Source organism: Corvus hawaiiensis, chromosome 9 (genome assembly GCF_020740725.1).
Source record: "Corvus hawaiiensis isolate bCorHaw1 chromosome 9, bCorHaw1.pri.cur, whole genome shotgun sequence".
Classification (NCBI taxonomy): domain Eukaryota; kingdom Metazoa; phylum Chordata; class Aves; order Passeriformes; family Corvidae; genus Corvus; species Corvus hawaiiensis.
In genome coordinates this window covers 9,142,389-9,155,768 of record NC_063221.1, presented here as the reverse complement: position 1 = coordinate 9,155,768, position 13,380 = coordinate 9,142,389, and the positions used below count along the sequence as shown (strand labels likewise).

General features: G+C 43.0%; 1 protein-coding gene across 2 annotated transcripts in view; it reads left to right on the top strand.

Moving 5' to 3' along the window:
• The first annotated feature begins 44 nt into the window (after positions 1-44).
• Positions 45-13,380, top strand: part of ATF6 (activating transcription factor 6) — a 73,345-nt gene continuing 60,009 nt past the window's right edge. For both annotated transcript variants that reach the window (XM_048312346.1, XM_048312345.1), the window contains exons 1-9: positions 45-154; positions 262-326; positions 2,001-2,088; positions 2,408-2,502; positions 2,986-3,115; positions 3,367-3,573; positions 6,059-6,279; positions 11,617-11,802; positions 12,204-12,295. In XM_048312346.1, coding sequence (XP_048168303.1) covers positions 85-154; positions 262-326; positions 2,001-2,088; positions 2,408-2,502; positions 2,986-3,115; positions 3,367-3,573; positions 6,059-6,279; positions 11,617-11,802; positions 12,204-12,295 — 1,154 coding nt within the window. In that variant the 5' untranslated portion in view covers positions 45-84. The remainder of the gene's footprint in view (positions 155-261; positions 327-2,000; positions 2,089-2,407; positions 2,503-2,985; positions 3,116-3,366; positions 3,574-6,058; positions 6,280-11,616; positions 11,803-12,203; positions 12,296-13,380) is intronic.

Here is a 13,380-nt window from a genome sequence, read left to right as displayed (position 1 = left end):
CCCCGCCGAGTGTCCGCCGGCAGCCGCCGTCGGGGGCGGGCCCTGGCCGGAAGCAGACGTGTGTTTCGGGAGGAAGGGGAAGCGATGGCGGCGGCCGAGGCCGAGTGGGAGCCGGCGGGGCTGCTGCCCGCCCCGGGGGGCGGCCTGGACTGGGGTGAGCGCGGCTTCGGGGGGCCGGGAGTGGGGCTGGGGCTGGGCCGGGCCGGCGCGGAGCTCTCCGGCGGGGCCGGGCCGGCGCTGAGCCCGCTCTCTCTCTCGCAGAGGCTGTGCTGGGCGAGGAGCTGAGCGAGCTGCTGGGCGCCGCGGCCCCGAGGGACGAGCCCGACGTGAGTACCGGGGATGGTGGGGATGGCGGGCGCCGGGCTCCGCGCTCTGCCCGCGGGGTGAGCCCCGGCCCGGCTCGGGGAACCCCCGGGGCAGCCTGGCAGGAGAGCGTGGCTGCCCGGCCTTCACCCTGCGTCAGAGATATCGACCGCTTAAACACACTGCGGGCGTCACGGCCGGAGAGCGAAGCGGAGAGTGCGAAGGGGAGGGTTCAGGGTGAGCGTGTGAGGCGCCGTGGAGGAGGAGCGGTGTTGTCAGTGCCCCGGTGAAGGTGAGCCCCGCAGGGCAGCGCTGAGGGAGCGCTTGCTCAGGGCCACCTGAGAGGAGAAGGCTGGGGCTGTGCTATAGCTCCTTGCTTATTAGATGGCTTCTTGTTTACTTCTTTAAGATTTTCTCAAAAAACCTTTGCTCGCAACTTTATGCCTTAATCCCCATATTTTTCACTGTCCATTTGTTCAAACTGCTTTTCCTCTCCCAGGGCATTTGCCTCGTGGATTCTCCTCTCCCTGATCTTCCCCCTGCCTTCTCTCTGCCCACTGTGTCCTAACGCCTCCAGTCCAACCCCTGGGTTATCATCCAGTGTAAACCTCAGGTTCTAAGAGCATTCCTACACGTGTAGGACCAGTCACTGGAGAAAATGTGGGAACAGACCGATTGTACAAGGGAGAGATATTTCCCATCAGCTGGTCAGCATTAGTTGTCTGGGTGAAGGCCCTTAATGCACAGCTCACATTGTGGTTTTTTTAGTCATTTGTCCTTTAAATGTGCTCTGATGATCTTTCTCTTCATTCTAACTTGTAAGTACCAATATCTATGCAGTCTGCAGGCTTTTTGAACCTCCCTTCACAAGGTAAGTTGAGAATATAAGAGTCCATCCAATTGCAGGATGGTTTTTTGGAAAATCTTTGTTGTATAGTTGTATAAGCTGGGTACGTGATGTTTATACTTTTTGTGCAAGTGCTCATAAAGCACCACATTTGCATCGGGAACTGAGACTTACAGATGCACAAACAAAAAATGGAGAAGAAACCCCAATTGTTGTTTTAGAGGTCATATGATAAATAATATGTATGAAGTGATTTTAGCCTGTTTGTTTGTTTTAATTTTTGTTGGAAAAGGAAACTGGTGTCCTTGGCTTTAGATGTTGGCATCAGTGTATTCAAGTATAGGGAGACCTAATACATACTGTTCATCAGGTCTTGAACAAATCAATCTTGTGTCTCTTTTCCTGCTGGTAAACTGTCCCTGTGCTGTTTTTGTTTGTAAAGCGCTTCGAGAGGTAATGGTGCAAGAGCATTAAATAGATTTTTCAAGGCAGGTGAAGGACAGGATGGCACCAAGTTGCTGAAACTTGTGTTTTATGTGAGATGGTTCAATGACTGAACTTAAAATTTTGCTTTATGAATTATCAGTAAGGGTACAATAATTAGTGATGGTCTTAAACTGACCTGTCCCTTCCTACAGGCCTAAGTTTAAAAGGAGTCTTGTTTTGTGTGTTCCAGTTGAGAACTCTCCTTTAAGGACTTTCGTCTCTGCATACTTTAAGGCACCTGAAGTGATTGATAGTTATGTTGTTTGGTTGGTTTTCTGGAGCTGTGAGAATGTGAACGTAATGGCTGATGGTGTCAGTGTATCTTTCTTTTTGTCTTGTCTCTGTTTCTGAACTGTCATTTCAGGAAAATGATCTCTATAACTTTCATTTTGACTTGGATTTGATGTCTTGGGATTCGGACCTTTGGAATATTACGGGCCATGCTTATGCAGGTAATTAACCTATATTTTGCAGGTGTTGCTCTTCCCCCCCCCCCGTCCCACAAGGGTGAGCTCTTAAAACTCGTGTGGAACTATTTGATGCCCTACAGCCTTTTGCTCTGTGATGAGAATCATGCCGTGCTTCTGTCGGATGGGTACAGCTGGCAAGGGCTGCCCTACAACCCAAGCTGCTCAGTACCTTTAATCTTGCTGTGTTTTCTGCTGTGCCTTGCTTCAGGAATTAAATAGCTGGTGTAGGACAGTGTGTCCTTTACTGATATCCCATTGCCAAAAACTTGTGCAGTAAAATGTCTTTACCTGCCTCTTGCAGATGCAAATGTGAAGACAGAACCCTTATCACCAGCCACTTCCAGCTGCTCGGTCCCTTCGCCATCATCTGTGGACTCTCCAGTGCAAAATGTGCCTGTATGCAAAAACCTCCCTGTAACACAGACAGCAACAGCTCTGACAAACAAAAAGCCCTGTGATTTACTTCTCTGACACAATTCATGGCACAAGAGGAAATAGTTTATTTTCCCAACCCTTGCAAAAACCCATCAGTGGTGTTTTCTTACCTTTTCTCTGTGACCCATTTGAATAAGAGCATGTTCAGCTCTCTTCCTCAGCTATGTTCATTAGCCGTGTTGGCAAACAAAATGCCTGCTAAAGGCTTCTGAGTCTGGCAGCTGCTGGCCTCTGCCTCCTGTTGCTCTGCTGATGGGGAGAAGTACTTGTTGGGTTTTTTTAGTGTCACCTGGTGTTGACCAGAATTAAACTGCAGAACAAAACCATTTTCCTGTTGGCTGCAGCAGCAACATAGACATGATGAAAAGCAGATGTACTCTGAACTGCTAGTAGACACTTCTCTGAGTTTCTGAAGCATTAATCTCACGTGCTTTCTGTCTGCAGGATGAGGTGGACTTCAGCTGTAGCTCCCAGATGTCTCCCATCTCTCTCTACAGCAAGAGCTGCAGAAGCCCTGCATCCCCTGAAGGAGGTGGAGGGAAGAAGCCTGCTGTGAGCATCTCTTCTCGATCTGGTATGAGACACTGTTGTGGTTTGGCAGCTTGAGTTACTTTCATCCTATAGGTAATATGTGTGTTGTCTTGCATCCAAATTATTAACTAACACTAGATGTCCTATCATTTATGACTTGGATATTTGATCAGATATGTTTATTTTTAACAAATATTATAAATGGGTAAAAACCCCCACATTAAAAGCCAGTTCATTATTGCTTGAATTATGTATTTTATACCTTTTGGCCCAACTCTCTTTTTCCTTTTCTAGCAAATAATTCTGCAAGGGGCCTGAAGAGGTGTGGTCAGACAGTGTCCAGGCCTTTGATACAACCCAAACCCCTTTTGCCTGCTGTGCCTGAAGCTCAGGCTAACATTGGCATCCCAGCTAAAACCATCATTATTCAGACTCTTCCCACGCTTGTGCCACTGCCAAAGAATCAGCCAGTTGTTAACATCCAGCCAGCACCTCCCAAAGGTAGGTGAATTGTCTTGACTGGGCCAGGTCTTGGTGGCGGCATTGTCTGTTTGGGATGGCTGATAGGATGAAGTTAGGTTTGGTGCATGGAAGAGGAGGAATAGGAGAAAAAAGGGTCCTACGTGCTTTGCTGGAAAAGCTTTAGGTTGAGAAGATTGCTTTACTCCTCTCATCCAGTCCTGTGAGAAACAGCACTCACACGGGCATTGTGTAAAATGGAAGACTGGATTATGTAATTCCATTATTTGGAATGGAAGATGGAGGCTGTGCTGAGCACTGGCAGCTGTGGAGATAAAACTGCTGATTTGGAAGGATCTATAGGGATGCTTTGCCCTGCTCTGCTTGCAATGTCAGGTGGTGCATAAGGTGATTACAGTGCTGTTCTGTCATAACTGAAGCAAGATCCAGCAGAATCAGTTAGGATGGCTTGAAGGAAGCTGGAAAGCTTGGGAGAAGTGATACAAGCTTTTTTTTGCCCACATGAAACTCTTCCACAGGATGGTGGGAGCATGAGTTCATGGCTTGTTAGCTCACTAAACAGCATTAAAGAGAATGTTGTGAAATCTGCTAAAAATTGAGAGCCATGTCAGAGGTTAGAAAAGCTGCTGATGTTACCAAGAGGAAAGTGACTTCCTGCCCCGTGATAATTCTTCAGTGCTACAGGTACCCTGTAACCGATTTTTGGAGTTCAAAATCCAAAGCATTGTTTCACTCTCCAGCCGAGGCAGCAGGGACACTGCTTGCCTTGCAGGAATTGGCAGCAGGGACACTGCTTGCCTTGCAGGAATTGTCAGCTGCAGTTGCTCGTTTCACCAGCTGATGGCCACAGTCCCTTGCGGTTGATTGCACAAGCACTGAGGCATGGAAGGAAAAGGAGACAAATTCTTAAGGGCACGTATCTAGAAATTATTGCAATGATGAAAAATTTGTCTCCATTACTGATTTTTCTTCCATCAGGGGTTCAGCCAAATCTGGAGATGCTGACATTTGTTATAACGTGCCTAAGATTGTTGGACTGCTTAAAACACAGGTCAGCACAGTCAGCATGACCTAATTCTTATTCCTTCTGATGTTCCAGCTGATAAAATACCATCTGGAATAAGGAATGCTGGGGATATGGATTTCTTTGGATATAAGTCTAATTCTCTGAAGATCAGCCTCTCCTTTTCCTTGAAGAAAAGTCAGGACAGTAGTTTCTGTGAGACAGTATAGAGGAAATACTTTTGAGACAGTATTTCCATGCTTTCCATTTACTTTAACTGATGGCATGTTTAGAAATTCTCTTGTGCAGCTTCCATAACAAAAACCATAAGGATCTTTTTTCATCAGTCAAAATCCCCTGTATATGACAAGTTGAACTTGGAACTACCAGTTTGAAATATGCCATTATCTTCAAAGAAGCATGAGAAATTATATTTTCACGGTCCCTTTTATAAAAGCTTAAAGGAGAAAGCATGGTCTTGGAGCATCATATCCTTTATACATTAAAAAAATGTTGAAATGGTCTCAAATTCATCATTTAAGATTCTCAAATAGGGTCATACTAACTTACGATGTCTTCAAGATTGTGTCTGCAGCAAGAAAGGGTGTAGTTTTATTCCATACATAAAAGATCTTGGCGCTGGGTAAATTACTTCACTTTTCACCTTCCAGAAGGCTGGGTAAATGCTGTAATCCATTGTCGTGCATTTTGTTTGGAATGCTCAGCTGGAATGTGCTCTTTCTGAAAGCTGCCGAGGTCATCCTGTTACAGAGGATTAGAGAGACATTAACAAAATATTACTCAAGCACCTGCTTTAGTTAAATGTAGTTGTTGGACTGAAGTTTCTTGGAAGTGACTGTTTTTAATTCCATTTCAATCTCTGTCAAAATTACCTCATTTTTTCTGCCTGCTTTTCTTTAAGTGCTATTCAGCTTGTGTATAAACTTTCTTGCATAAGACATTTTTCTAAAAAACTGGTCTTAGTGTGAATTGAAGCTTCAACGTAAGTTTTGAAAGTGTAACTTGCCTTGTTCTTTTTTGTTCATCTTCCATCTCTCTGCTAGTTTGAATTGATCTGTGTGGTATGAGTCATTTCTGTGTAGTAAGTTTTCCATTGAATACAGCAATAAAGTAGGTATAGACAAAAGGCAGAAGGAGGATTGAGGTAAGTTGGCTAAATTCCTTGAAAAAGTTGTTCAGTGTTTCAAGTATTAGCAATACTGAGTAATGTATATAACAAAGTGTTGAATTTTATTAACTTTGAATAGCTTTTGGGACAGAGCTTGGTTTAGTGGATTCCTTTAATATCTGTAGTTTTGGTTTGCAAGATGGATTAAGAGTCCTGTAAACTTTAGAACTTCTTTTTTCCATTCCTGTTCTGTGGAATGTAATGGATTTGAGATAAACTGTGAGGGGCAGGAGAGGATATCAGTATGCCCCTGCAGAAAAGTGGTGTACAAATCCGTTTCATCCGTGCTGAGCACTGCTGTTCTTGTGTTCCAGGTCAATCCATGGTGCTGCCCCAGCCTGCTGTGGTACAGCTCCAGGCTTCTGGGGTGCTTCCTGCCTCCCAGCCAGTCATTGCTGTTACTGGAGGGGCCACACCACTTCAGAACCACACGGTGAATGCGCTGCCTGCAGCTGCTGGGAACGGCTCAGCCAGCAGTAAAATCCCGGTGACAAAGCCCTTGCTTCAGAGCAGCACCCCATCCATGGGGCTGGATGTAAGTTCTGACTCTGTGTGATAGCTGCTAACCAAGGCTTGGACACAGTTACCTGCATATTGGCCTTAATGGGATAGCCAGGTCCCTTCTGAGTCTCAGGAAAACTGCTAATAGGATTTCCAACTGTAAACAGGGAATTTAGCAGCTTGGAACAGAACAGGGAGGAACAGCTAAATATCTGCTGGCCTGCCTGGAGTTGCAGACCAGGTGTGCAAGCATAGTGGCAGAAGACAGTGCTAATAGATAATTTCCATCACTTGTCTTTTCAAGTGCAAGCTCTCAGTGGTGGAGCTCTCTTACATACAGGAAGATTTGATATATCTGATTTTTGATCAGCGCTAAATAATTTTTCTAATCTATATAATAAAAACATTTCTTTGGAAGTAGATGAACTGGAAATTTCAATGCCGAATTCTTTTTCCATACATCTTTATCTCCCCAGATTTTACTCATGATTTTTAGAAACTTCAGTTACTGAGTTCCAGTTGTGATCCTAATCTCTTCAGGCTCCCTTTTGATCATGTATTGAATGAGTAGAAGGGGGTTAAGCTCTCAACAATTACAGTGCAAATAAATAAGTTTTTCCATAGTAGCTCACAGTAAGCAGTAGATGTAAACAGTAGCTTTTGAGATGCGTGGAGGTTTTTGTTCCCCTCTTCAGCTTTGACATCTTAACCATCTAGCAAGCTGGGTGTTAACTTGATCTAGCTCCTAGTAATCTGGAGCTGCTTTGATTGCATTGTGTTGTCCAAAGAAGACATGCTTGTGGAAAGGACCAAAGCTTCTTGTTGGTAACTTTAAAATTCTGAGTGTCATTCTCTAGTGTGGTATTCCAAGCACAGTTGTGAGCTGAGGGTCCTATCATATCTCAGTGTAAGGGAGAAAACAGTGGTGAAAACACATGGAATTTTGCTGTATAGGCACCTGCTTATTAGCAGTGCAGGTCACTGTTTCCCAAAAGCAGTGAGAAGCCTGTTCAGCTTCTTTGGAGGGATGTTGCTGTATGGTTTCCTAGTGTCTGGGATTGCCACTCAAGCTTGATGGTTAACTTTTCCTCACTAATCATGTTTGTGTGTGGGCTGCATTTTATAATGAAAATATTGTGCTACAAATAGCTCAGCAGCCAGAGTACAGTGGAAACTTGATATTCAGTGTACCAGAAGCAAACAAAGGTCTGTCAGTGGGTAGAGCAGTTAAGTGTGCTGCATTTTAAAATTATAATTCCCTGTCATGCAAAGTTAACTCAAGAGACCTGCCAGCAGTCATTGGATTTGGGACTCCCTATAAGCAGGGCTAGCATGGCATTGTCTGAATATAAGGTTTATTTGACAAAACCCCCTTATTGTCATCGTACTCCGTGTCCGTGACATCAGTACTCACATGTGTAGCTGGTATAACAAAGAGGTGTTTGATTTCAAGAATGGTGGTGTGGGTATTTCCACCCAAAGCTGTTTTAGGGAGGCAATTTTAAGACTTATGGAATGCTGCACATCTTACCTGTGTTAGTTACAACATGAAAAAACAGTTGCAACTGCTCTTTGACACATACTGTGAAAAAGTGCTTTGAGAAAGAACAAATGCTTTGGGATTCAGCTGGTGCCAGCAGGGTTAAAACATCTCCCGACTGCCTTGGACACTATGTGGTGCTCAGAGCTGCACAGATGGAGCTGACATTTGAGCTCTGGAACACGTGTTTTTGTTTGCTAATCTAAGCAGATGTTGCAGGATAAAAAGAAACACTGCAGGACTTTCTTTTGGGCTTAGGAGGGATAAACTGTTAGCTTAACACTCAGACATCCAGGGGATTACACTGAGATAGGCTGATGGCAAGCTGTAGGTGTGAGATCCTGGTGGCACACATGTGCAGCCTGCCAGCCGTGGGGAACTGCCAGAATACTGAAAATCTAGAAAAGATTAATTATGCAAAATACCTTCAGCATAAGTGTGGATTTCTGTTGAAGAATCCTCTTTTCTGTGCTGTACATTGTCTAATATTTGTATAACATAAACTCATTAGGCAAGTTGTGTTCTGTTGAGTTAGAGACAACAAAACCCAGAACTTCCATAAGAACAGAAAAACCTTGCATATGCTTTGTATTCCTGCAATTAAAGATGCATCTTCAAAGATGGCAGCTTTCATAAGCTGAGATAAGAAGCCAGCAAATGCTAAGTTGAATGGTTTGTACTTTTAGCTCTTTGTTAACTTTCCCAGCACGTGTACAAAAATCTCTCTGGAGTATGAGACACATTCTTACTTCTAGAAGTACAGCTTGTGTTGGAAGGGAGGTTAAATTTTGCTCAGAATTGAGTTTTCTTTGGAAGTAAATTGAGGTAGCAGTGTTTATTTGTAAAGTGCATGACTCTTTGTAAAACCTCTGAGATAGAGGACAATCTGAATCTGGTTAGTGCTGTTTGAAGCAAGGGTTTGCAATGACCCTTCCAGTTCTCCATATTTACCGCATTTTTGTGTGTATCCGTGCTAGTGGTGGTGTCATTTTCAAAGCTAGAAAGCAGAAGTTGCATCACTGATGACTGATTGTTTTTAAGGCCGATGTTCTCCCTCTATGGTCTGTGTTTCCTTAGAACCAGTAGTTGCTATCTGGAGCAGAACATCAATACAATATAACTTAAAAAGCTGGAGGCTGCAAAAGAAGTTGGCAGAGGTGTTTGCTGCCTGTAATCTTGGTTCAGCACTTGCACAAAGCAATGTTGCTCAAGCAGACTGACATTATAAATTAGTTCCTCTCTCTCCTGATTATCAAACTGCTTGAGCAGGGGGCATGTTTATCTTGATGCCAGGCCAGTTGTGTAATGCTGATGGCCATACTGCTTCCAGGTTCAGCAGTCTTGCATCACTTCACTCACACAACTCTTTCCATTTCCTGCATCAGATTTAGGTGGGATCAGGTGTGCAGTTGTGGCATTCCCCAAGAAGAGCCAGGCAAGACCTGGAGGGTTGACCAAAGACCTTAAGCTGTTTACAGATTGTAAATTAAAACAAAATAACCTAGGGACACAAATACTGGATTTCATTTAAGCAAGCTTAGAAAATGAGTCAAAATGGTGTGGCACAGACTGAAATGCAGATACTGCACAAAGTACCTGGAATCAGGCTGGAAGAGCTGCTGTTCCTCACAGCATTTGGAGAACTGTGAGTAAAAGAGGGTAGTCTGGATAAATAACACATAAAATCTAAATGGCAGCATCTGAAACAGTGGCAGATGTACCTTAGGATGTACGCTCTTAGTGTAGAGGCACTGCACTGGTCCTCTAACACCTTATTTTCTTCAGGGAAGCATGTAGATTTGCCAGGAGTTCCAGACACGTAATTAAAAGCTATCCTATAATGAATAATCCTCAACAGGTCTGCAAACAAGAATGGATGTAAACAATTTGGTCTTCTCTGTTCAGCTCCATGATGCAAAACCTCTTTTTAAAAAGGGGAATGGAACTCCTTGTTTGGAATAGCACACAACTTGAGCCAAAGCTGCTGCATGAACTCATTCCTTGTTTTTTCACCTCTGAACAGTTTAAGTGATCCTGGCCCTGAATTGGTGTGTTCTGTACACTGCAGTTCTTGGCTAGCCTGAATCTTTTTTTTGGTCCAGTTTTTATATGTCTGCAGAAGCTTTTTTATGTTAAATGTTGTAGTACTTAAAAAATTCAAGACAGAGCTTAGTGTTAATGAAAATGTGTTAAATCTTTTCCTTCTCCACTCTGCTAAAGAGAGAAGCTGGAGTAAGTACAAACAGCTTTGTTTTCACAGACTTTTGTTGGTGGCAGCAGACTAGACATACAATAAATGATCTTCATAAAAAGCAATTAGAATTTATAAAAAGCCCAGAATGCTAATGCACTGTAATATGTTTTCTTCGTCTTTGTCACCAGACTGCAGCATTATGAAGAAGAATGTTGTCTTCAGACAGCTTGTGGCCACTTTTTTTTGCAGACACCAGTGCCCTAGAACAACATATTGTCTGTGTGCAGGTAGATACAAGGAGAGAGTTGAAAAGCTGTGGTTAAGGTTTTTTACATAGCCGGATTCAGACTCTGAGTTAGTTAATGTTACTGTTGTGTGATTATACTATTACCCTAGAATAATACTTCTGGAATAGTTCTCATCTTTTTTCTTTAATGTTCCTGCTCTGAGAGATACAGGTTACACCAGCGCACGTGGTGGTAGGTACTGAAGGATGTTCAGGTCTGTGTAAGATGGATCATTCAGTTATCTGTCAGTGTAATTGTCATTAAGGCACATCCAGTTGTAGCTTAATAATGTGATGGAAGTCTTCTGTTCTTAATGAAAACACTTGTTAATCTGTGAGGGAAAGGAAATCAACAGACTAGTGTTTAAACTTAGGATTTTAAGTAGTTTTGTGTAGTTCTGCAGTATCCATCATTGTTATCCTTGTCAGCAGCAAGATGCTTTCGGTCTGGGTCGTCCCACTCGGTGCAAACCACAAAATGAGTAAGTGGTAAAAGATGATGGAGTGTTCCTGCTTGGGAAAAAAATCAGTCATCGGGACTGTTGGAGGATGGGGAGAGGTTACTTTGAGCAGTCCCAGTCTGGTCTTGCAGGCTAAATGCCTGCTAGTGGTTAGAGTGAATTATGTGCTCTCCTGGAGTATATTTGCTGGTTGAGCTTCATCCTGAGGGAATCCAGTGTGTGTGCTCTCAGCGACTGTTCTGTGATGTGAAGCGAAACACATTTAGTGGGACAATCTGGAAATGTGAATCCAAGCCACACTCCTGATCTGAATGCAGAGACTGCATTTAAACTGCCGTGTAAGTCCTTGAGACACATAGAATGTGCAGTCTGAGATCAGGAACACTGTTCAAAATCTCAAAAACTGTGTAGCATAGGTGGAAAAGGTACAGAAGCAGATGTAATCAGTGTGGAAATGACTTCCGTACAGAACAGACTGGAAACCCTAGAAATTTCCTGTTAGGAAAGCAGATGACTGATTGTAGCCTGTAAAATGGTGCAGGGAAAAGTGAAGGTGAAAGACATTCTTGCTGCCTTGCAGACCTGAAGATAGGTATTTTCTGTCTTTGTGATTTGATTGACCAAATCAAACTCAAGTATACGTTTGGTGATCCCTGCACGTAGAATGTTGAGAATGCAGAAGAAAACTGAGACTGTGCAGGACCTGTTTTTTCCTTGGGTGTACCATGATCCCGAAGTGCTTGTGTCCTGACCATTCCAGCTCATTTGAAGTAGAGTGTGGGAAACTATCTGTGCAGACCTTTGACAAAGTAAAGAAGTAGAAATTCTGCATGAAGTGGAGGCACTTTTAACTTGTGGATTGTTAACAGCCCTGTCTATTGTGTGTTCAGGTCAATGTCTTGAGGCGGCAGCAACGCATGATCAAAAACCGTGAGTCAGCCTTTCAGTCACGCAAGAAAAAGAAGGAATACATGTTGGGACTCGAGGCCAGGCTGGAGGCAGCCTTGCTGGAGAATGAGAAACTCAAGAAAGAAAACAGCACGCTGAAGAGGCAGCTGGATGAAGTGGTATTAGAGGTAAGAGATTGTGATGAAAGTCTGTTTTTATATGAAAGCAGTGGTTCAGGTGGAAGACACTAGAACAGAATTGGGGGAGTGGTGACCGGAAGACCTTTGAGGGTTTCTAGCCCAGCATCCCATTCCAAGCATGGCTTTCACCAACTGTAGGTCAGGACAGCTGACACATTATCTGGTAGACTTTTAGTTCTTCATGGTGCTTCTGAATATTTCACTGGATAGAAGCTGAATATAGTGTATAAACCAAAGTTTTATTTTTAAGTAGTTCAGGAATATATTCACACATAATTAGGCAAATATAAATCTAAAAAGCTAGTATAATTTGGTGTACTTAGCTTCTGACATACCTCTGCATATCTGTGCCCCTCTTTTGCTCAATGTCTTCTGTTTTTTCTGTCTAGAACCAGAAGCTCAAAGTATCATCTCCAAAGAGAAGGACACTGTGTGTGATGGTGATACTGGCCTTTATAATGTTGAATTATGGTCCATTGAGGTAAGCTGCTTAGAAATTCCTCTTCACCTAGCAAGTTTGCTGTCCTGAGGTTTTTGTTTGAATCATTAACAACAGCCAGTGTTGTGTTTTAAAGCCTTGAGCTTGAAATCTGAAATCTGTCCTTTATTCTTCTGCTTAGGGGAAGATGCATCTGTATAATGGTTCCTCTTTTGGAATCCTTCTGGCAATAAGAGCCAGATTTTGTACTTGTAATTTCTCCTGGTTTGGCATTTTTTTATTCAGTGCAGCATACAGCAGTTTGTCTGCTCCATTTATACCTGCAGAGATTAAGAACTGTGTTTAGAGTCCTTTTAGGAAAAAAAGTCAGACTTGGAGAGCTTATCTGCTTGTTCATACCTGTGCTAATTTCAGTAGCTATGACTTGAAGCTGCTTTAGTACTCAAAATACTCAGGAAATCCAGCTGTACATTCCATGCCTTGCAGTCCTGACCCTTAGATGTGTCCAGCTGCAATCTCCCTCATTACAGTGTAAGCCCTGTATTACTTGTCTTGTGGGTCTGGAGAAGAGGTTGTTCCCCCTCCTTGTTTAGTTGGAGTGGCAATCAGAAACCTCTCTTATTTGAACCGTTATCAGTAGGCCAGAGGAGCCAGAGAGCAGCAGGGAAAAGCTACATCACTTCCCAGACACTTTATAAAGAAATCTATGGAAGAAAGGAGAATCTTTTTACTCTAATACTTCTTGCACATACCTGTCCATTTAACTTGGCTTTGGAACATAAAGACCTTTCAGATGGAGCTGTTTGCTCTTTTAAAAGGGGATAATATTTCAGTAGGATGCCAATCAGTAGTGTCTCCATTTCTCCTCAAAATCCCAGTCAAATTAAAGGAATGGCATAAATATGGAGGAAGACTTTGTTTCTGACTGTGATAAATTTTTGGGAAGTGAGGTTTATATTTTTATTATTAGAAAATTTGCTAAAGCTGAAATGACTTCTGAAGTATTTGCACTTATTGCAAATATTGTTTATCTCAGGACATGAAGTACAGCTGATAATTTTGCTTCGATGTGGACAAGGTTAAGGTAGACCATTTCTTAGTGTATTTAGGGTTTATACTGTGATTTT